Source organism: Polyergus mexicanus, unplaced genomic scaffold (assembly GCF_030449975.1).
Source record: "Polyergus mexicanus isolate NDT 795.1 unplaced genomic scaffold, iyPolMexi1.0 SCAF_13, whole genome shotgun sequence".
Classification (NCBI taxonomy): Eukaryota; Metazoa; Arthropoda; class Insecta; order Hymenoptera; family Formicidae; genus Polyergus; species Polyergus mexicanus.
In genome coordinates this window covers 5,368,630-5,393,868 of record NW_027223333.1, presented here as the reverse complement: position 1 = coordinate 5,393,868, position 25,239 = coordinate 5,368,630, and the positions used below count along the sequence as shown (strand labels likewise).

At 32.0% G+C, this 25,239-nt stretch overlaps 3 protein-coding genes across 9 annotated transcripts in view; 1 reads left to right on the top strand and 2 right to left on the bottom strand.

Moving 5' to 3' along the window:
* Window positions 1-407: 407 nt before the first annotated feature.
* Window positions 408-2,885, bottom strand: Eaf6 (chromatin modification-related protein EAF6/MEAF6). Its single transcript, XM_070305996.1, has 4 exons — window positions 2,671-2,885; window positions 2,080-2,283; window positions 1,846-1,882; window positions 408-1,011 (listed from the first exon to the last, which is right to left on the bottom strand). The coding sequence occupies exons 1-4, from the start codon at window positions 2,740-2,742 to the stop codon at window positions 674-676; spliced, it is 651 nt and encodes a 216-aa protein (XP_070162097.1). The 5' UTR covers window positions 2,743-2,885; the 3' UTR covers window positions 408-673.
* A 388-nt stretch (window positions 2,886-3,273) lies between these two features.
* LOC138939090 (sodium-independent sulfate anion transporter) lies at window positions 3,274-10,390 on the top strand. Of its 4 annotated transcripts, none has more exons than XM_070306622.1 (10): window positions 3,275-3,513; window positions 5,368-5,545; window positions 7,067-7,274; window positions 7,486-7,681; window positions 7,951-8,171; window positions 8,264-8,816; window positions 8,890-9,116; window positions 9,307-9,480; window positions 9,574-9,736; window positions 10,101-10,390. In XM_070306622.1, the coding sequence occupies exons 3-10, from the start codon at window positions 7,068-7,070 to the stop codon at window positions 10,253-10,255; spliced, it is 1,896 nt and encodes a 631-aa protein (XP_070162723.1). In that variant the 5' UTR covers window positions 3,275-3,513; window positions 5,368-5,545; window position 7,067; the 3' UTR covers window positions 10,256-10,390. The 4 variants fall into 4 exon arrangements, with proteins under 4 accessions (XP_070162724.1, XP_070162723.1, XP_070162722.1 ...); XM_070306621.1 differs by having other exon boundaries at window positions 7,053-7,274; XM_070306623.1 differs by lacking the exon at window positions 5,368-5,545 and having other exon boundaries at window positions 3,274-3,513; window positions 7,053-7,274.
* Window positions 10,092-25,239, bottom strand: part of Mwh (multiple wing hairs) — a 57,095-nt gene continuing 41,947 nt past the window's right edge. For 2 of the 4 annotated variants that reach the window (XM_070306617.1, XM_070306618.1), the window contains 3 exons: window positions 15,993-16,284; window positions 14,077-14,295; window positions 10,092-13,836 (listed from right to left, as the gene is read on the bottom strand). In XM_070306617.1, the coding sequence (XP_070162718.1) occupies window positions 11,380-13,836; window positions 14,077-14,295; window positions 15,993-16,284 (2,968 nt within the window). In that variant the 3' untranslated portion in view covers window positions 10,092-11,379. The remainder of the gene's footprint in view (window positions 13,837-14,076; window positions 14,296-15,992; window positions 16,285-25,239) is intronic. The other 2 variants (XM_070306619.1, XM_070306620.1) reach the window with 2 other exon arrangements.

Sequence of the window (25,239 nt, the reverse complement as noted above, 5' to 3'; positions counted from 1 at the left end):
ATATCTTTATTTTTATTACTTTATTTTATTTACTTATATATTTGATGTATATACTTATAATAAATAAAAATGATGTAATTATTAATATTGTATATAATATATAGCTTTCCAGCTGTTATATGCATTATTAAAGAATAATTTTTATATGAATCTGCATGTATATTTATCATTATATTTTTTCTAAAAAATTGTACTTTTTTCAGCAAATTTAAAAAATAGCTTCTCAAGAATTGATATTGCAACAAGTATTATAAATACAAAAGATTATTTTTATCTTTTTATAATATGTATTAACGTATTAATTATGATTATTAATACATATACATATAATATAAAGAAATTAATTTATTAGCATAAGATAAAATGTATTAACTTATTTAATCATATTTTTCATATAGTTTAAGTTAAAATGGAAATGTTTTGTTTCTATTATATAAAAAAACGAGTATCTAAATCGCTCTCCTAATATTAATATGTTTCAAATATTATGCACCAAAAATATAAACATAATGAATACAATGTTATAAATGAGTAAAGATTCTTAGAGCTAACCTCTAGACTCATCATTCATAAATAACGAGTGCAATGTTTGTATCGCTTAATACCATATAATACTATAACAAAAAGAGTTAATGCATGTACCATTAATACATATGTATAATTAGGAGAATTTCTACCTATTTCTAGATCTTTTATTGCTATTCTTTTTTGCGCTGTTTGTAGATTTATTTTTATTTGAGTCTTTGCTATTACTGTGACATTCTTTGACAGGTGAGGTAATGTGTTCTAAATTTCCATTGGACATTGATCCATTTGTGAATTGAATTGAAGCATTTTCCGAACTATTAAGAGTGCCATTATTTTGGGCATATCCAGTTTGAATAGAAGTATGATTTTTTCCGCTAGCTTCTTTATTATTGTTAGAAGAGATTGCATTTGAATTGCTAAAGTTGCAATTGTCCTCACTTCCACTATTTCCAATTTGAGACTCCGATTCACTGTATCGTTCAACTGGAATTAAGCAGGGATCTCATATTAACAATGTACAAGTGAGAAAGTAAGCGAAAATAAATATTGTTTGCAGATGAAGTAACATAGGTGCATAAGCAAATGTTAAAAATATGTAGAGAATTTTCAACCAGACTATGCTCGCAGCGAGTATGGTCTCCTTTCTGTATTAGAAAATAAACTTTTATGTGTAATATAAATATTTATAAAATTTATTATAAATTATTTACTTGCTACTCTATACTTGCAAAGTTTATATCTATACTCTCTTAAAGCATGGTCATTTACACAGTCTTGAGATATATATATGTATATGTGTGCAACATTTTTTATAAAGATTAATAGGAAAATGAAGAACAATACCATTATATAATTTATAATAAAATATTATTTATATGCTACTAAACATATAACAGATATATAGCAATTAATTCTATTCAAACTAAAAGAATTATTTAATTACTTAGGCTCAGCATTGCACTCTAATATTAGATTTTTGATACTCTAATATTAAATTGTATTAATGATATTTTATATTCGTAGATATAGATATCAAATGCTAGCTCTAGTAATATTATTCTTTTAGATGTGAAGCAATCCAAACAAGAAAAAAATCAGTGCAGATATAATCTATTTATAACATGATAATATATACAAAATAACACAATCAGATAACTTAATCAAACACAAGTAACTACTTATGCATTCATAAAATTATCATTGTTTCTATGAAAAGGAGACTAATAAAGAAAAATATGTGTACAAAATACAAGAATATTATTTTTATAAATAAATAATCATAATATAATAATCATGAATATCCATTGAGATCCTTACTTTTTTCTTGTGCATTCTCTACAAGTCCACTAACTGCCTGTAACAAGAAACAATGCAATTAGCTATTGCACTCTAACAAAATTAAAATAATATATAAAATATCACAAAGAAGATTACAAGTCAAATATAATTATTTAGTTAGATAATAATATAATAGTAATTTCAGCTCTTTCTATGCAATAAAATGTATATATATATAAAATAAAATTTTATTTAAAAAATTTATTTACTTACTGCCATAGATGTAATAGATGATTTAGAAAATAATCTCTCAGCCTCTTTAAATTTTCTGTTACGTTTGTCAGCTTTACTGTTAGTATTTTTGTTGCTTGCTAAATACCTATCCCAACCTCTTATTATGTTTCCATATAATTGTGTGTCCTCTAAATAGCTTCCTTCAAAGGCATATATTTGACGTTCTAAGTTAGCTAACGTATCCTGCAAAAATTAACCTACAAGTTTACTTATCTATACACAAATGCATCTAATGTATTGTACTATTAATAGCTGCTATATTTTATAACGAAAAAAATACCATTCAATGATGTTATTTTTCTTTTAAAAAATAAATCATGCTTTTAGATATTTTTCCAAGATATTTTTAGATTTATTTTCTAACCTCGTAATTTTACAAACCACAATCAGCTGTTCGTATCATTTAGAGTCAAAATAGTACGGAATAAGATTGAGCAAAAAATTAAAAGATTTTACAAGTTTTTGTGTAAATATATGTAAATATATAATAATATTCTATACGTATATTTGATGCAATATGCATAAAAATTTTTGACATGTATGTATATATATATATATATATATACTCACAGCGATTTCAGCTTTACGTTTTACTAATTCTGCCAACTCTGCTCGCAAATCCACTGAGGATTTCGTAGACATTTCGAATATACTGTTGAAAGACGTTTAAACCGATAATAATAACAGAATCAAAAAAAATTAAAAAGATATTAAAACCGTTGTCGATCCAATGATAACAACCATTCCAACTTGTTCCAAATAATCAGAAACCAGTGTTGCTTTCTCTCTAGATAGGCTCTCGTTTCCGCGCATGCGCGACATAACTTGCAGGTTTGTACGGCGTTCTTGCCAACTCTTAAACAATAAAATATCGACATTTTAGAACTAACAGTCCAGGGTCATCGAAAAAAAAAAGCGACACTTTTTTCGAGAAAATTCAGTTTTTACATCTCTAAATATCATAAAATACATATATACATATAAATTTAATAAAATATATTAATACATACATGAATTTTAAAAAAATTAAAGAGGAAATTTTTGTATTGAAAATTTACCTTAAATATTACATGCAAATAAAATGAACAGACTTTAGTCAATATTTATTTGCCCGTTACAGTTGGTAGCTCCGAACTGCTGACCCACTGTTGACGTGTGGACTGTGGACTGCTGACGTTAGACGTTAGATTAGACCGGATAAACACCGGTTGAAGTACACGTTGGTGTTCGTCCAATATCTGTCAAAATGAGGAATTTCTCCACAGAATCTCAGTAGGTTCCTGCGCAAGATAGCATTTTAAGTGCATAAATGTGTTACGATTTTTACATGTAAGACGAGAATATTTCTTCGACATTCCGAATCGTGAATATTCTGATTCATTTTGATACATCAACGACGGAGCAGTCTCCTTTGTAAGTGCTTTTAGGTTAAGGAAAATAATACAATATGTATATTTTATCAAAATACTCGTAACAAATAATTCAGCGACATTATCGCGATTTTTTAATTATTTACATGTATTTTCGATTAAATGTGACACGATCGAATATATAGAAATATATATATATATTAGGTGTACAACTTTGCTTCCGCCGTTTTCCTATAGATGGCTTTAGCGGTAAGTAGCGGTCGAAATAAATAGATCATAGACGTCATGCGATAAACTTGGGCATCTGTCAACATAACCCCATAGAAACATTAGTCGATTTGTTTCTGCATCATAAAGTTCTCGATTGAAAATGTCAGTTTACGAGCCAAATTCTCGTCATTTGCGGGAGGTTTTAATTTTCTGCTTCAATATGAAGAAATCTGCGGCCGGGGCTCATCCAATGCTCTCAAATATTTATGGCGAAGCCGCTATTAGTGAAAGAACGTGTCGTGAGTGGTTTCAACGCTTCAAGAACGGTGATTTTCACGTCGAAGACCGGCATAGCGGTGGAAGAGAGAAGGTTTTCGAAGATGCAGAATTGGAGGCATTACTTAATGAAGACTCGAGTCAAAGTCAAAAAGAATTGGCACGATCATTGGGAGTGGACAATACTTTGAATCATAAATGTATAGCCAGTTTTTTACAATAAAACCTCGAATTTTGGAAAAGAAACGGCGGAAGCAAAGTTGTACACCTAATATTATATATATATATATATATATATATATATATATATATATATATATATATATATATATATTGATATGCAAGTATTTTAATAAGATATTTTTTCGTTTCAAGAATGTCATCAATATTATCGTAATGTAAAATTATATATATTATATCGATATTATAAATGAAATCAAGTTTTTAAATGAAAGTTTTCGCGCGTTTTAAATAAAATGAAAGCATATTCCTTTCATTTAGTTAAAATTAAAATGTATCGACATAATATCTCCTATTAATATCATTAATATTTTTAATTACTTAAACCTTGTAATCTATCCATGGAATTCTTTCGCAAACTCAGTACATTGCTCGCGTTCAGATCTGTTTTTTATAGCTGAATTGGCTTGCAGTAGTTCAAGAGTTTATCTTTTTATCTCCCCATCGGAAGGAGAAAAATAAGCTCTAAACTAGTGCAGCCAGATCAACGTTTAAAGAGCAGATCCTAGCAAAGAAAGCGCTCAGTTATTGTTTTGTCAACACTCGATGTTGATTTGTTGATCCTAAAAAGCCAAATCATTGCTTGGTAATTACTTTATGTAATTATTTTATGTGTGTATATGTGTATTCCAAATTAAATAGTTGGAATATGAGATGAATTTTTCTGGACTTGGCTTATATGTGAATTCTTATGAAAAACCGTTTAGTTCTTTCTTTTTTACGCGCATACACACACACGTTTTTTTAATCCTTGCTTTGGGGATACAATAGAAACTTGTTCATTGAACTTGCAAGAATAAAACGTTTTTCTGTTTTTTCTTATTCTTAATTGATGTGTTTTTTTTTTTAATTCAAGTAACATACGCGCAATTTTCGCCTTCTTTCTGGCACATCAGCTGGCTTAACTATTATATTATAATATTTATACGCGCATATATTTTGGTTTGAATTCAGATCAATTTAATCTAATTGAAATGATGTGTAAATAGCCTTGCTGCTATGAAGCCACGATACATGCGAGGATGTATCACGATCGCGCACGATATTATGATTAGATTGCGTTTAACGTCCGCAGATTTTATCTTATATTTATGTATATTGTAGAAGATTCTAGAATTTTAGAAGATTCGAAATATAAGTAAGTCAAGGTTGTATATTTGCTTTCGAACAGATCGGCACACTTGCAGAGTCTCCCCATCATCGACTTTTCCGAACGACCTGATGAACAATGAGGTCGATATGGATGAACGGTATTCCGCGAAAAATTGCACAAGATATCCACACGTACACGCCGTTCGACGACTCCTAATGCATTTTTGGCCTTTTTAGAGTAAGATTCTCTCAATCAGGTATGCATACAAAAATGTATGAGATTTAATTCCGCGTTAAACGCATTATCAATCGATGAAGAATCGCTATAGCACGTGTTTATTAAGCGCGTAATCCGCATAACTCTTTTGTTACCTGGAAAGTATTACGCGATTCAATGATTAATCTGGTCAATCTTGAAACTCTTTCTAAAATAAAGCGTACAAGGTTTCTAATAACTGGTGTGTATATAATTTTTATAAACTTTCAAATACATATATATAATATTTAAATTCTCAAATAATGCTATATTATATATAAATCTATTTAATCTTTGAAAAAATAAACAGCCTGAAGAATAGTATGAAATTTTTCACACAAACCTATAAAGTGAAGAATCTTGAAATTTTTCTCTTAAAGTATATTATATAATAGATCACAGAGTGATTGGGCTTTTTAATTTATAATTGTTTCTGTCTCTTTATGTGTATTTTATAACTAATTATATATACATTTTCGTATTATATATATATAAGAGCGTCGCAACATCTTTCAAACGAATCTTAATAGATATATTTAACGGAATATATAAGAATATCGATTATTTCATGCATTTCATGTATTTTTCATGATTTCTGTAAAAAAGTGCGAAGGTTAACAGCAACTTTTCCCCGACCAACAAGTTCGTTATCCGGGTATATAAGGGACTTCACGAGACACGCGCACTTTCAGTCTACGGTCTGGCGGAATTTTTAATCGCGAGTGCAAACTTTGAGTGCAATTCCGACAAAAAATTTTGATAATAAATGTCATTACACGGAAATAACTCTCGTAGCTTCTACGAATTAAAGTGACCTCAAAGAGAGAGAAAAACGAAATATACATGTTTGGCGAAATTCGTTTCTCTCCCAGTGAAAGTATTTGCTTTTGCGGACACCTCTCTCCTTATCCTCAATCGATTATTGTTACGGTGTTACGGTTCTACATTTATTATATATGGTAAACTCTAATAGTACACTTCTCTAACGCGCAATACATAATCTTGTACTGCAAGTTTATGTGTTTCACAATAAATTCTACTATCAATTCTTTCGCGATTAATCATATATGTGCTCCAGATAACGACATTGATTCATTAAGAGTAATAGGGAAGAATTCATTGCTGTGTGTATATATATGTAACGTGTTTTTATGTATGTATCTAAACGGGCGTCATATGAATACATATATTAACAAGACGATTGATATACTTCATATATACAAATGGCTAATTTTAATTATTTATTAAAAGTACTTGTATATAAAATCATAATCAAAGTTCTCATCTTTATTCATGTATTTTATACGTATAAATGTAAATTAACGCGTTTGCTATTCTTTGCTGTTTATCCGTCATGCAAAATGTTAAAATATCGCCAACGCACTATTGGCATACTATTATTTAATGAACATAAAAAATGTGGAAATAAAAAAAATAATATATAAAAAAATAATAGAAAGATTTATATATTTACACATATATTTGTTTATCGCTTTGATCTCACAAAGCTGGCTTGATCCAGAATGGCGACTGAGGCCGAATGTTGGAAGAAAAAAATTTGCATCCATCGACTACGTAAATTAGCATTGAGACGTATTCCCATCTTAGTATGGCTATCGAAATATGACTCGGAAAAGTTTCTTAGCGATTTGATTGCCGGCATCACGGTTGGTCTCACAGTTATGCCGCAGGGACTTGCATACGCGACATTAGCTGGTTTGGAACCTCAGGTATAATAATTTACACAAAACAATATCATTTCATATAAATAAAATACGAAATATTACTTATGTATATCTATGTATACATTCACTAGTATTATATGGAATTATTAATAATGAATAATATAATACGCTGTATTTTCTACATTGCTTTTTATATTAAATAAATTATAATATAAATCGCGGAAATATATCATAGTAATATAGCATCTGCTTTCAGTACGGTCTTTATTCGGCGTTCATGGGAGCAATAATTTACACGATATTCGGCTCCTGTAAAGATATTACGATTGGGCCCACAGCACTTATGGCATTAATGACACACGATTATGTGCAAAGGAAAAATGCAGATTTCGCGATACTCCTTGCGTTCTTATCTGGCTGCCTGCAGTTACTAATGGCCTGTTTACATCTAGGTGTGCTGACTCAATGAATAACAATAAAATGCTGCTATTTATGAACGCATTAGATATATGCGATGCAAAGTAAAAATTTCGAATGAATAAAAAAACGTTTTTATTTAAATACGCAAGATACAAATTACGTGAAGTATGTGTACGCAAGATTATTGCGAGTTTTCAAAGTTTTGAAATAGATTTTCTTGCCATTTTGAAGCAACTTTAAGAGATTTTTTTTTATCTTCAATGGATACTATTAATTTTTCATATAAAAAATAATTTCCTAGGTGTACTTATAGACTTTATCTCGATACCAGTAACTGTGGGCTTTACGTCAGCAACATCCGTTATAATCGTAGTTTCACAATTGAAAGGTCTGTTAGGCTTAAAAATATCATCGCAAGGGTTTCTGGATACCTTGATAAAAGTTTTTCAGAATATTAATGACACGAATCCATGGGACGCTGGAATGAGTTTTTCTTGTATTGCGATTCTATTGTTATTTAGGGTAATGCGCATAAATTTTTATATTTGTTTAACATATATTTGTATTACGTTTGATGTATATTTTCTTGATGAGTTTTTTTATATGTTTTACAGAAAATGAAGGATATCAAATTAAATAACGTTGGTAAGAAGTCAAAGATCTTTACGAAAACGATATGGCTGATCTCTACAGCGCGAAATGCCATTGTCGTTGTCATTTGCTCCGCTATTGCGTACAAATATGATACGTCCGAATCTGGCTCTCTGTTTATTCTAACAGGTCCGGTGAGATCTGGTCTTCCACCATTTGCCTTTCCACCTTTTTCTACCCAAGTAAACAATCAAACATTTACCTTCACGCAAATGTGTTCCGAGTTGAACACCGGCATAGTATTAGTACCGATAATAGCTGTACTCGGCAATGTAGCCATAGCTAAAGCTTTTATCAATGAGGGTAAAGTCGATGCCACCCAAGAGCTCTTGACGCTCGGGATTTGTAACGTTCTTGGGTCTTGCGCGAGTTCCATGCCAGTTACGGGATCGTTCAGCAGATCGGCGGTAAATCACGCCAGTGGCGTGAAGACCCCAATGGGTGGGTTATATACCGGAATTCTGATTCTGCTGGCTCTCAGTCTGCTCACGCCGTATTTTTACTTTATTCCAAAAGGTAACGAACTTTTTACCATATACAATACAGTACACAATAAATAGTTTACTTAATTATTACACTCTTTTTTTAGCTTCATTATCAGCTGTCATCATTTGCGCAGTAATATATATGATCGAATACGAAGTTGTAAAACTAATATGGAAATCGAACAAAAAGGATCTTATACCAATGTTTGTTACTTTCTTGTTTTGTCTCATCATTGGTGTGGAGTACGGTATCTTATTAGGTGTTGGCATAAATTTGATGTTTTTATTATATCCCTCTGCAAGACCTACAGTTCACATCGACAAATGTACAGTAGGTGGCAAAAACTCAAAGAATAATTTTTTTTTCTTTTTCATTATTCCAAGATATTAGTTGTAGAGCTGTGAAAAAAAAGAATTAAACCTGACAAATATACGTTAAACTGTTCTCTGAAATAATCACATTTTCATTATTTTGTATCTAAATTTTTATTTTAATAATATTTATATTGCATTTGTTATAGACTGATTCTGGCGCAAATTACTTGTTAGTTACTCCAGGAAATAGTTTGTATTTCCCAGCTGTTGATTTTATAAAGCAGTCAGTTGGTAATGCTGGTATAAAGGAAGGATCAAGTCAAGTGCCAGTTGTTGTCAATTGTAGATATATTTTAGGAGCAGATTTTACGGCTGCTAAGGTATAATATCTTTGAAAATCAAATAATATATTTAAAAATATAATATGATGTAAGTCTTATTTAAATTTAAACACATTGCTTTTTTATATTTAGGGTATCAAAACATTGATTAATGAGTTTAGTAGTCGTAAACAGGCTTTGTACTTCTATAATCCAAAATCAGATGTTGTTACTGTTTTGAAAGGCGCCTGTGGCGATGAGTTCCAGTACGTTTCGACTCAGGAAGAGCTCTCTTACTTGTTATCGACAACTCAAAGTAATTGAATCATCTATTGTAATTATATTATATAGTCGAGCTTTTTTATTTTAAAATTTTCTATTAAAAAATTTTTTTTAAACTTATTTTTCTTTAAACCTAAAATTTTTCTATAAATTAAGATTTTATTTTTGTTTTACTTACATTTCCCCTATGATCACATGACTATGTAAGAATGAGAGTGTGGGAAATCAAGGAAAATGTTTAGAATACAAAAAAACTACTCCATTTCGATGATTTCAAAATAAAGGAAATCGACATATGTTAAACATAATATCAACTACTATCATATTAAAATTAAAAAATACGTTTTATTTGTGTATATACCCAAAATATATATTTATCCATTCCGTTTTATTTTCAGACAAATCTTCGCAACAATTTCTCGAGCAAACACATGACAAATTATTTGCGCCTTTAGCATCAAATAATTCAGAAATGATTCATAGAAATACACGTGGTTCCTGCCATGAACTCAGTGAGGTTACAAGCACACTGTTGCATATCACTGCGAGCTGAAATTAAATCTTATTTGATCTTGTACGTCAGTACAGGACAAAAAGTTTTAATTAAATAGAATGTAATATAATCTCTTTATTTGATATTAAGCATACAAAACAATAAATTAAAAGCGATATATAGAAATAAAGTTATTTCTTAATATAAAAGTCTTATTTTTATTTCCCCCAATGTAAAGAATAATTTTTGTAATTTCAAAGTTAACAACCACTCTGTTGCTTTGCCTAAATGTTATTTTCCTGATATACAAGAATCAGAAAGATACATTTTTCTATCATCTTTATATACTATCTATATACCATCTATTATATACATGTAATACATGGAAATTTATGAAATAATCTTGGTGTTAGTGCTTAAAGTATTATTATAATAATATATGATCGTTGTTAATAAAGAACCATATCACACAATGTAGTGAAGGCACACAGGAGTCCATCACCAAAATTTACTTATCATCGTACATTTTTTCATTGTATATTTGATGTAAATATAATCATACATGGATGTGATAACATAATAATACTCAAAAATATTGCACTCAAAATCATTCTTATTTTCTAATCGATTTCTATTTGATAGAAAATAATGTACTCGTACTAATTGATTTATGAAATGTGTATCATTTATATGTCTGTCCTTGTGCTTTTTTATATATAAATTTTTTGACATTACAATTTATCAGAGCTAATATCTTGCTACTTTGCTATAGGGCGATATGAAAACTAATGATGAATAATAGCGATGGAACTATTTCTCTTTTGCTGTGTAATTTGATTTTAAGCTAAAAATAAGATAATCGTATTTTTATGTCAATTTTCTAATAAAATTTTTTGTTCAAGATGATTTCTAAAACAAAGCTTTAAAATCGAACAGATTAAACAAAAATTTTTTATTTTATATTTAAAAAAAAATTGATTATATTTCAGAGAAGAATGATTTAAGGTATATTTGTCATGTTTAATTTTGTTCTTTATTTGTTATAAAAATCCGACTTAAAATATTAATTACTTTGTTTTTAAATTAATTAAACAAGAATTATTTGTCATTTCATTTGTTATATAAAGAAGAAGAGTTTCTATTTATACATTGGCTCTTTAAAACCTCGTACAAAATTCACACATTTAGTAAAGTCCCGAGACGTCATCTGTTACCTTCCCACGTTTTCCAATCAATGAGGAAGTCGTGTTTCTTCTGCCAATTGGGTTCTCTTTAGTTTGTTGATTCCCCGAATATTTGCCCGCATTGAAGCGACTCTTTCCGAGACCGAATGTATCGTACGTTCGTCCAGCGAAAATTCCCGATTCGTTCGGCCTGCCGGAAAATTTATTACCGATGTTATCTTTCTGACAAAAGGAATTATGTCTCATGCCACTTTTCAACAATATTACCGGAGAACCTTCTAAGTTTATGTCATCCTTGCTTTTGGCATAATTCAACTCGTTATGGTAATTCCATTCGCGAGTTCTCTGTTGTTCGTAAAATTCATCGTTTCTCAACTGCTTATTGTTAACATGATACAATACGGATTCTTCATTTCTCGAATGCTTGTTCCTAGAAGCAGAATTGTCTCGCTTTATCTGCTTCTTAAGTTCGGAAGAATTACCGCAAAAATCATCAAGTTTGATCGATTTTGATCTCATGAGTTGTTTTTCGTCGCGAGACTTATTCATTTTTGATTGACGTTTACCTCCATTCCATTGACTCTGCTCTTGCGTAATAACGATGTCGACCATCGAATCTAGACCCTCATCAATCCTGTCCAGGGATTTCGTTAGCGGATTAGGAGATTTTGGCGCGTCAATTGATCGCGGTCTTTTCGTGACAAGAGGCTCCAGATTAAAGTCCGTGACGTAAAAAAGACCGCTGTCACTTTCTCCTTTTGACGAGTACTGGTCCTTTTTCGACACGCGATGGGATATGTGATGAAAAGATTCCGATCTACGCATCTTAAATCTGGAAAGATCGGCCAGTAATAATGCCTGCTCTCGTTTACTAAGATTTTCCGAACCGCTTGATCTACCGTAATTCTGTAAACTCCGATGCTCATCGAAAGAATTCAAACTCTCGAACTTTCTGATACGACATTCTACTTTGCTACCTGACTGTCTCGATTGTGACGGACTGGACACGTTTGATTCGAGATAATCATGACTGGCTGAGCGACGTAAGTATTTTCTCTTTTCTATCTCGCTTCTATACTTGGAGCTATGTCGACGAATTGTCCGTTGATCGATGGATTGTCCGGATGATGTTTCGAATCCTTTGGGAATAGAATCGAATTGTCTGTAAACGTCGATTTGTCTGTTAATCGGTCCGATATCCGTAACAATTCTCGACTTGGATCCGCTCGAGATGTCATAGCTTCTTACAATTTTCTTGTCTTTCGCGTTTTCACTTTCCTCGAAATGATGCAGATCATCGATGCTCTTCCCGAATTTAACAGCATCGTTCTTATCTAATTTCTGCACTTGATTCGCGTTAATACTTCTAATTTGTTCGTCGTAAATTTGATGTTTGCCGTTATACTTGAGTCTGGAAGCGCTCAGAAGAGAATCGCTACCATCGCCCAGAGTTTCCTCTTCGATTTCGTCATGAGAATTGTATGTTTCCGCATGATCAGTGAGATCGCAATGCCTGGCGGCTATAATAGCCGATAAGCATGGTAGCGCTCTTCTTGGCGGTTGTGGATGCAAAATGGCTGGTACTATCGCTTCTTCTACGTCGGGTCCCTTAACGATAATCTTCACGCTGTCCTCCATCGACGATTTGGACGTCTTGCGCGGCACATCGGTGTTCAGCCTCTTCGTGCCGTTCGAGTCTGTACTGTAATCTTGATCGTTGCCAAAATAAGTAACTTGCTCGTCTTTCGTTTGATTTTGAGATGCATTGGAGCACGCGTTTGACCTTAACATTTTTGAATCTGCATACTGATCCCTTTTGGATATTTTTTCGTACATATAACTTTCGGAGTTGTTCAACGAGATTTTGGAATTCGATCTGAATAATTTTGTTTTAATCGATTCCTGTTCATTATAGACGATTTCTTGATCCATATTAGCACGACGGTTCAGTTCTTGAGTTTTGTCACTGAACTCCTCCTCGGCATCCTTCACGATGATTCTCAGTTCCTCGATTACATCGTCTATCGTTGTTTCCTGATCATTGCTCGGCGTAGGCGAAGTCTTCTGCCGATTAATCTTCGCTTGATGTTTCGTATCTTCGGGGCTACTGGATCTTTCCGAGGAGCTAATACCTTCATCTTCTCCATTTGAGGATACTTTCGGACTTTTAACGATAGTAAGGACCGTCGGTGCAGATTTATCTCGCTCTTCCGAATCACTATTGTTTCGTTTGTCAAGTTGCATTTGCAGGAGCGACACCTTTTTACTAAGTATCCTGCAAGTTTCCTCTGCGCGCATCACCCTGCGTTGCAGAGCATCCACGTCAACACAATTACGTGTCCACTTTTGAACTTCTTTGTGCAGTAAATCAATCAAAGTGTCCTCCTCGCGTCCATCGAATTCCCTCAGCCATTCGTGAAGTACCTGCGGCTCTAGGCCAGCTTCGCAGGCTTCAGCCTGAAGGAAAGCAAAATATTTGGAAATAATAAAGGGAATCTTGCAAAATAACATACCTCTTTTTATTTTTCAACTACAATTATATTAAGTGATATAGAAATAAATTACGTTAAAAATGTTTGTGAGCATATATGTTGTAACATTCTCTTTATATATGGTCTTTTAGTATGTTATACAAATAAACGGAAAGATAAGAACAAAATACATATCGAACGATATGTCTTGTAATTGTGCTCTCACCTGGATATACAATTTGGTTTGTGTACGAGGCGCGGATTTTAGGAAAGCATTTAAGAACGAAACCCCCGCAACTCTCAATACGATAGCTGCTCTAGGGGCTAGAAGAGCACCCGCTAAAAATCGGAATCTCCCTCCTTCCCCGTATTTAAGTCTCAGCGTCGACACCGCTTCTGAGACAGCTGCGTGTCCACCTGGCGCTTGGCACACTTTCGTCAAGAGCTGCAAATGAATCGGTACAATTTATTATTAGTTTACTTTGGCGAGAGATAACATGGAAATTTGAAGAGTCACTACACTCCTCGCTTGAAAAAACTTGATATTCGTCATAGAATTCGCCTGGAAAGTATCTTCGCGCGTTTTTGGTAACTTGACTCTTACTTCATCACTACGAACGGAAAGGTACATTCTTATTATACGTTCACAGTTTTGTAAAGCTTCCTGTTCGCGTGCCGTGGAAGTAATTAACGCTTCTCGACTGCTGATCGTACGGCGCGATATCCGCTCTCGCAAGGTATATCCTGAGAAAGCTAAAAAAAAAAAAATAAAGTCTTAACGCGTTATCTGCGTAACGTGTAAGTTGGTAAATGACGTCGACGCACTCGACCGAATAACGTTTGGTGGATAAACGATAAAAACTGGTTTCGTCGGTGAGTACTCTCGAAATAACGGATCGCAGCCCGTGTCGAGCGTATTACCTTTATTCAAGACACACGTTTTACGAGTATACCGATGACCCGGAAAAGTAACTGAATAACCGAATCAAGAGCATTAATTTTTATTGCAAGGCGAATTGACCCATTTCATTCTCTCTGCAATTACTTTTTTTCTCTCCTCTTGAGCTTCGAAAAGTGTATCTAGTTTTATTATTCTTGTAGCATTTCGATTTAGTGTCATCGTTAATGTGTTTAAAAATAATTTACATTGAGATGCGAACATAAATGAATGATCTTATTACTGTTTTGTATGAAAATACGAGGAATGTTAAATTTATTATATACATATATATATATATATAACTGAAATTTAAATAAAAAACTGGAAAATATTCTGTAGCTTCATCTTCAATCTTAAATATATGGTTGATAGTTAGATGATTGTCTTGCAGTACTCTATAATTCGCCTGATCTATACTACCAGTTCTTTTTAATTTTCCAAGATCAAAGATCAATTAAAAGATTATGTCTTTAATGATGTAAAAGAAATTCAATAACGAGGAAAATTAAAGTGATTTTGATCAAATCATTTTTATAATACAATAGTAAACATAACATAATAACTCAAATAACATAATAAATCAACATAATAATTCAAATCACTGTACTGTAATGTTTTCCATAAAGGAAATGACTATGTTATGTACGCGCGCATACTGTATACAAGATGTTTCATAATTGATAGTAAAACCGAGAAAAGAATTCTATTGCACATGAAAAAATAAGTCAAAAATATAATTGCATAAAATTTTTTTCATTTAAGGCTCTGTTTCCAAGAGAAAATTGATTTTGAAATTAACAACATATTTCTGCCCTTTTAAACCTCAATAACTTGTATACACAACGACGATCAATACAAATAAAGTGCAATATTTTGTTTAATAAAACAATTTAATATAATTTAAAATTATTCTAACGAGACAATGAAGGGAAAAAATAATTATGTATAAATTATCTACAGATAAATTATTTTTTCAACAAAAAAAAAAAAAAAAAAAAAACAACTGTATTTTCATATATATATCGGATTATAGTAGTAAACTGGACAGTTCAAGAAATAATGTCATGCGACAACATGGATAAGGTAAAAAAAATCTTGTGTTATTTTGTGCCGACATTCGACTCGCGACACGACGAGTTCTAATCGATCCTCTTTATTTAACGGTATCACGACGCTTCGCGAACGGAAGTGGCGATTGTTACCTGAAGAGCCAGAACTCGAGACCGGTTCAGACTACTAGTCAGACAAACCGCGAGAGCCAGTAGACCAGGTTGCGCCTGTACTAATAGCCGCGGCGCATCGGCGCATCGTTCGCCGCACGCGGCCAGACACTCCACGCATCCCAGCTCGTCCAGAGCGGCCCTTCTGGTACCGATTCTGGGCCCGGTTTGTCCCGAGTTTGGCGGTGAGCTTTGAGCCAGTTGAACACCGCGTAGAGTCTCCAGCAATAAAGTGATTCCGTCCGCAGGCGGAGAAGCAAATTCCTGTACAAAGCTGAAAAGAAAAAAATACGTTACAAATATCTAGCGCATGTTTTATGTAATTGTAATAGTACTCGAAATTTCGATCCTTTTATGCTTTTCTGTTTATTAGAAATTTTAAAATCACAGCGATAAGAGAGAAGGAGATAGAGTTCGATAACATACATCTGTGACAGTTCAATAGGTACTGATAAACCAGGTCGAAGATTCACATTTCAGATATATATATATATATATAGTCGCAAAATAATATTACATATATTATTGCAATACGATCATATGACATAATGCATGATGGCAGCACAAGGCGAGAAATTATAAATTCTAAAAAATCTGTGCGATCAACTGTTTAATGTCACTTTGAAAAAATTTTACCACGAGTCTATTTTTTAATATATGATATAAATATTGGAGGGTAGCAGTAGTTACGCCAATGGATATCAGGAGTATAATATTCTCACTGTTCGGATTAAAAATCGCATAAACGGTGAAGATATTGAGAAACATAAAGAAAAAAAGATAGTAATTACATAATTACGGAGCTTCTCGCTCGACAAGAAAACTCGATCCGGTTTTATGCACGTGCAGCTCGGCAAGATTTTTTTTTTTTTTTTTTTTCGAGATTGTCACCACGAAAGCGAGCGGAACACAACTTCGTGATTGGACGGAGGAATCGATCATCATCGATACGGAATATATTAACAAAGACGTTGCAAGACCTGTCCGCGGGATAGTCTTCTCGACACGCACGACGACTAGCCGATAAAAGCCGGAGTATTATTTATCGGAGAGAAATATTAGAATTTATACTCGCGCTACAGGATAAACGAGACTTCTTTCTACTCCGTGTATGCAAGATTTATTCACCTCGTTCGTTTAAATTTATAGAATTTAATTCTACCAGATATTCAGTAATGCAAATAATAAAGAAAAGTCGATAAAAAAACTATGATTTTACGTGTGATTTTTAATTGGTAATATATAACGTATATATAACGTAATATCAATTAAATCTAATTAGCATTTCCTCGATCGATCCAAGTGTCCTTTTACTTAGTCTCCGATTCGTCGCGTATCGGTTATATCAATTAGGGTTGCACAAGACCCAAGACAAGACAATATTCGCAAAAATATTGTATTGGTCTTGAAAATTTTAATCTTGTCTTGGTCTTGAGAGGATTTTTGTATCAAAGATCTTGTCTTGTCTTGTCTTGCTTTGATTTTTATTAACAGTTTTTATTTAACACTAAATTATTCGTCAGCTTGATAAAAAACAGAAAATAGTAAGTATATCTGATTTCTTCTGTTATCCGAAGCGCCGAGCACGATTTTCGTTTGTTCTTTACTGCGTATGCTCACGTCTCGATTGCGCAGACGCAGTCTAAAAACGAAAACCAAGTTCTTCTACTGAACATGCAAACATTTCCGAAAGTGATAATGAAAGTTCGGAAGTAAGTGCAGTTAAACAATGCACATAGAAAACTTATTTTAAGTATGAAACAAGAAACAATGAAAAAATCGGCGTACGTTTATTATGTCAAAAAGAAAATGTGACTGAAGAAATAAAAATGAAAAATAGTAACACTACTGAATTAAAAAAACATTTGGGGAAAGATCATAAAAAAGCGTATAAAGATTTATTTGGATTAAAAGCAATGAAAAATAAAATATTGTCAGAAAAACAAAAAGCGATAGATATATTTTTAAACGTAAGTATTGAAATTAAACTTTATAAATTAAGTAATAAATTTGCGCTATTTTTATGTCACATTAAAGTGTGTAATGATAATGATGCGCAGACTCTTTAAATTTAAATTTTTTAAAGTTTTCAAATTTATAAATGTTTTTATTTACCAACAATAAATAAAACTTTTTGTCTTTCTCGCCTATTTCCATATTAATTAAAATCTCCGTTCAGAGATCGGGAACAATTAGATAACTTTTTTTTAAAAACCAAGACTTCTCGATAAGATCAAGAGTCTTGATAATTTGTTTTGATATTGTCTTGATAATTGATTTAAAATCTTGTCTTGCTCTTGTCTTGAAATTCAAGACAAGATCAAGACAAGACCAAATTTAGTCTTGGTATCTCGTGCAACCCTACTTTTCAGGATAATGTGAAATTTGCATCGATTTAATATAAATTAAAAATTAAAATTATATTACAATTATATAAGAAATTATAAAATTATGGTAAAGTTTGTAAAATTTATTAAATTATAAAATGAAAATTTTCATTTAGACAAATTGTTAAAGTAACGCAATCGGACAAGACAAAATCATGACAAGACGAAAACTCGTCTTGGTATCTCGTGCAACCCTAATATCAATGCAAAGAGCAGCGACGTAAGATAGTTCCTCCTTATAACTATTTGCGACGCCTTAAGGTAAACAGGTGCAAGAACGAGGAAGTACAACGTTATACTTGTTACACAGTGACAAGTCCATACTCGCAGGTACTCGCGCAAATTTCTTTTTCCCGATTTTGTGGAAGCGATGCGCATGGAATTCATCGTGATCTCGACGCTCTTTACCTTTTTCTGGTTTAGTGTATTGTCAATCCAGTTTCTTCGCGTTGCTCGAAGAGCGATGATGTGATAGCAAAGTACAACAAAAAGCCTCTCGTACGTTTCGCGAAGAATTTGCACACTTACCGAGGTTCACCATCGTGGGAATCATCGCGTAATAAAAGTTTCTGTCATTCCCTGAGAGATCGTAAAATTGTTCGTCTTCCGTTTTTTAACAGTAAAATTCTAAATTCCTACGAGGGCATTCACATTTGGCCAGTCATGTGCACATGATTAACGCACATTGTGCGGAAAAGAAAAAAATTCCGCGCTGTCGTATAACTATCGTAGTTCTGTCGTTGCAAAGAGAATGCGAGAATGCATTGTCAAGAGTTGAAAATTTGACCGCGGAGATGTGTTTTATACATATTTTACGATCTTTCAAATTTAGCACGAGCCTCGCTACGCGCGTGCATTGTCAAGCGTATTCAAAATCAAATAAGGACCATCTTGTCATATTATTTATAGCGGAAACATTCCGTTATTTGCCAATATGTAGACGAGAGAGAAAAGAGAGAGAAAAAAAAAACGGTACATGTAAATCGTAAATCAAGCGCCATTAATCGTTTGGCGTGCTTTTCGATTAAGGAGAAGCCTTCGTCGTTATGATCGCTAATTAAAAAGATAAGTAGATAAAGATGATGTATAATATTTTTTTGAAAAAATTTACTTTTTTATAATGTAAAGATGTCGAATGGAAGAAAGATTATATCCACACTTTTATTTATCTTTCGTAACATATTTCCCTTATTTACATGCCTCTTCAATTACCACCTGCATTAGCTTGGCACATTTTCGCGTAAAAACAATACTGGGAATAGAGCGCCTTCATTATCTCATCTCGCGAAACAATTCTTGACTATAGAACGAAAGTGCAGTCTCGCTGATTGCTAATGATATCGTAACAGCATCGATGTGAAATCGAGAATTAAGTAAAGCGCTATCGAAAAGAATATTCCAAGTCAACACACCTATATGATTTAAACGCGCGATGTAACGATACCTTACAACACTCGGGGTTTTATGACGCATAATTTTTCGAAAAAAATGCTGCTCAAAATGAGCGTTGTTTATGGACGGGAATTGTATAAACAGCGCAGTGAATCCTCTCGAATGCATCTCGGGAACATGCAAATGAGTATTAAACGCCTGTATGCGCTTGGGCGTATACAGAACCGCTGTGGTCGACGTCTCCGACGTCTCTAGCGACAAAGGTAGGTGAATGGGGGGAGAGGGACGGAACGATTCTTCCCCTTTAACAATGGGTACATTATGTTACCGGCGTGTATTATGCATAATGCGCGATATATTGCAATACACGGCGCGATACGTGCACGAAATACGGACGAGGGGGAATCCGCCTTTGTAACCTGTCCTGTCTACGGTCGTAAAAGTGCTCGGCGACCGCATTTGAATACGAAGAAAATAAAAGCTTTGAGAACGATGAGAGTGACAGTAAGGAGAGAGAGAGAGAGAGAGAGAGAGAGAGAGAAATGTCGAAATGCGACGATTGTCGCAACGAAACATGTACGCTTTTTCGATACTCATTTTTCGACTCTTAAAAAGGCATGTATGTAAAATCGATTACTTGAAATTATCAAAGTTCATTGTTCATTGTTGCTTTATTTTTTTTTCGATGCTTTTGGTTCTTTCACTGGCTTCGTGAGTAATCGATTTTATTCGTTTACTAGAACACAGGCGCGCGCTTTTATTTATGGATATTTTCCAATTTTTTTAACTTTTTTTTTCCTAACTTTAACTTTTTCTTTCACGAATTGTCAAACTGTCAAAATTCGCATGATTTGACAGTTGCAAATATCACGAATAAAGCAAGTCGCGTCGCACAAGCGAGACAGCCCTTCGACTCTTCGATATATTCGAGTTCGAGGTTTCACGCCTTTTTTAGAAAGGGAATATACTTTTGGGGGGGGGGGGGGAAACGATTTTAATATACTTTTTTTAAGTTTGTAACAATAATGTTGAACATCTGTCATTGTAGAATTTTTTGACAGCTTAGAATTTTAACCATGAATAATTCTATTCATTATTTTATTCATTAGATAGAGATTTTACATTTGATTTATTTTAAAACAAGAAAAACATTCTACATTCGTAGATTAAATGACATTTATTTATACGCATTAATATATAATTATATTTTCATACATCAGCACACATTTCCTTTTCTAATTCCCACACAGCACCGCAAGATTGCAATAACATTGCAGCAACATTTTTCTGCAAGATTGCAATATTGCAAAAACATTGCGAAATGTTGCTGCAACGTTGTTATGATATTGCAGCAACAGTAAAATGTCCGCCTACAGAAATATTGCAATATAATATTGCAGCACAACATAGCAATATAATATATATGCAATAATGCTTTATGTATATTTATCGACATAATATCCTTAACATATGAAAAAAATAATAAGAAATTAGGCCTATAAGAGTCAGGATCTAGCGTGTATATAGTTTTTCTGTATTATAATAATAACGAAATTATAAAATGTAAATTTTTCGGTACACATTCGACTTTCTTCAGTGACAGAGAATATCTAAGAGAAATAAGAAAAAACTCAATTTGCAATTGTGTGAATTCACAATTTCTTTGTATCCGAAATATTCAGATATCCGGATGCAAAAAGATTGTGGTGAATTTACGCATACGAGTTTTTTCACATCTCTCTTGTCTTTATATAATCTCAAAATTTATTTATTAAAATCTGAAGTATCTTTTTGCATATTAGAAAATTATCAAATTTTTGATTTTATATAAGAATGGAAACTATTAAAAGAATTCTTAGTCCAATGTCTGAGCCCCTGTATTGGGGTCATATCGTACGACTTAAATTAACAAAAATAGTTATTATATCTTTTTAATCTTACTAGCCGCTCTTTGTAAACTTTATATCACGATTAAAAATTAAATGCGGAATAGATAGCGCAACATGCGCCGCATAGTGGTAAACGAATGAACTAGCGATTATTGAATACTTTTTTTGTAATATTTTCGGAATAACATTGCTAAAGTTATATTGTAAAATAATGTCCTTGCAATATTTCTGCAACATTAAACTGCAATATGCAATATTGCAATGTTGCAGCAATGTTGTTGCAAGCTTCAGTGCTGTATGGGTTGTGACGCTCATTAAATAATATGTAATGTAAGGAAATAGCGCATGTTTTGTAATATTTCAGTTTATATAAATATAGATTTTATTTCTTTTCTCTGCCGAGAAAATAATCGTATTTTTTAATTTTCTTATGTTAAAAAAAAAACAAAAAACTGCGAACGTTTAATGAAGGTAAACACACACGCGATGAGAACGAAACAAGTAAAATATCATTAGTGTGTGGTAGTAATAAATTTGATGAAATAGTACTGTATATTATTAAAAAAATAAGAATGGAGAATAGTTGGAGAAGCTGCGATATTGGTTACTGGACATCAGTATACGATAAACATGAATGTTGATAACCGTCCGAGTCAAAATTTTTCACCCATTTTCGTTCTCAATATTCAATATAATACATAAATTATATTTATCGACATCCTCTAGAAATGTCGTTTAGAAATCCTCCAGAATTCATAAACGTAAAATAATTGAGATTGAAAGTAGGAGCAAAATTTTAACACAAACGATAATATGCTTCTCGCATAAATTCAATATTTACGATACAAATGTGTATTATCTCTATGTCATCTGAAACTATTCCTCAAGAATCTTAAATAATTTTTCAAGTTCAAAATATTATAGGTTTTTGCCGATTTTATTGCAGAGATAAGAAATGTTTTATTGCCAAATTGTATTCTCAATCTCAACCAATAATTTGTTCCGAAAATTTTTAACATAATAATTATATAAATTTAAAGATATTACGATATCTTATAATCAGGGTTGGGAAAGTTACTTTATAAAAGTAACTCGTTACCGTTACCGTTATTTTTTCTAAAAAGTAACTCGTTACCGTTACTCGTTACCAATTTTAAAAGGTAACTCGTTACCGTTACAGTTACTAAAAAGTAACGAGTCGTTACAATTTCCGTTACTTTTTTACAATACAAACTAATAAATTATTTTGCATAAGAAAAACTTTTAAAAAATTGTAAGCAAAATTTCATTCAAGGTTTATTACAAAATAAATGATTAAATTTTATCGAAATTCTTTATTAATTTTTAATAAAATTTGTTGCTCCATAGTATCATCATTTAAATGCCCTCTTTGTGGTGTTAATACAGAGCCACCGATGCTAAACATTCTTTCTACAGATGCACTGCTTGGTAGAGCTGTATTATATTTAATAAAAAGTTTTTTAAGTTTTGGATAGTCGTTTAACATTTCTATATTACAATTATTTGATTTTAAAAACCGTTGCAATTCTTCTTGTTCAGATTCATTTTGCACCGTTTTTTGCTCAAAAATGAAAAAATCATCGTGATCGTCAGATTTTCCAGCTTTTGAAGAATTTTCAGTCGATCGGATTCCCAATAAATCCTCCAAGTAATTTTCAGCACGTTTTCTTTTTTCTCCGGTTAACCAGTTTAACTTAAATTTTGGATGTAAACATGCTGCTATTATTAATTCTTTTGTTTCAAATATTGTAAGAAATCTAAAATCAAATATAGTAAATTAAGCGACATTGTTTGTTTTATTGAAATTAATACTTTTGAATCAATAGTTTAAAATAAAATAATATTTTTCAATTAAATCCTTATTTAAAATTAAATAACATATGTATTAATCAAATGAATAAGTTACCTTTTATTTAAACCTTGCTGAATAGCTTCAACTAATGAATGGCAATCTATAAGGTCAGATTTATTGAGATTTTCTAATTTTCGTTGCAAGGTACTTAGAACTGGTAGTAAATGAGAGCTCTGCTTTTCCGAAAAGATAAAGCTCTCATTGGATATCGCGCGTCGCGTCATCGCACTGGTCTGCAAGAGCCATAAGTTGATCAATCACATTCAAGCATTTTTACAACATAATAAGATGCTAATTGGTCGATTTGCTTACGGCTTTACGGTTAAGATAAAAATTTTATCACGCACAATAGCAAGAATAATATCTTAAATAAATCAAAAAATTTGAAAAAAGTAACGATAAAAGTAACTGTTAAATTCGTTACTCGTTACCGAAAAATGTAACGAAGTTACTTTTTCCGTTACAAATAAAATTTGTAACGCCATTACCGTTACAGTTACTTTTTTTCGGTAACTGTAACGGTAATGGCGTTACAAATTTTATTTGTAACGGAAAAAGTAACTTCGTTACATTTTTCGATAACGAGTAACGAATTTAACAGTTACTTTTATCGTTACTTTTTTCAAATTTTTTGATTTATTTAAGATATTATTCTTGCTATTGTGCGTGATAAAATTTTTATCTTAACCGTAAAGCCGTAAGCAAATCGACCAATTAGCATTCTTATTATGTTGTAATCTCATTTACTACCAGTTCTAAGTACCTTGCAACGAAAATTAGAAAATCTCAATAAATCTGACCTTATAGATTGCCATTCATTAGTTGAAGCTATTCAGCAAGATTTAAATAAAAGGTAACTTATTAATTTGATTAATACATATGTTATTTAATTTTAAATAAGGATTTAATTGAAAAATATTATTTTATTTTAAACTATTGATTCAAAAGTATTAATTTCAATAAAACAAACAATGTCGCTTAATTTACTATATTTGATTTTAGATTTCTTACAATATTTGAAACAAAAGAATTAATAATAGCAGCATGTTTACATCCAAAATTTAAGTTAAACTGGTTAACCGGAGAAAAAAGAAAACGTGCTGAAAATTACTTGGAGGATTTATTGGGAATCCGATCGACTGAAAATTCTTCAAAAGCTGGAAAATCTGACGATCACGATGATTTTTTCATTTTTGAGCAAAAAACGGTGCAAAATGAATCTGAACAAGAAGAATCGCAACGGTTTTTAAAATCAAATAATTGTAATATAGAAATGTTAAACGACTATCCAAAATTTAAAAAACTTTTTATTAAATATAATACAGCTTTACCAAGCAGTGCATCTGTAGAAAGAATGTTTAGCATCGGTGGCTCTGTATTAACACCACAAAGAGGGCATTTAAATGATGATACTATGGAGCAACAAATTTTATTAAAAATTAATAAAGAATTTCGATAAAATTTAATCATTTATTTTGTAATAAACCTTGAATGAAATCTTGCTTACGATTTTTTAAAAGTTTTTCTTATGCAAAATAATTTATTAGTTTGTATTGTAAAAAAGTAACGGAAATTGTAACGACTCGTTACTTTTTAGTAACTGTAACGGTAACGAGTAATTTTTTAAAATTGGTAACGAGTAACGGTAACGAGTTACTTTTTAGAAAAAATAACGGTAACGGTAACGA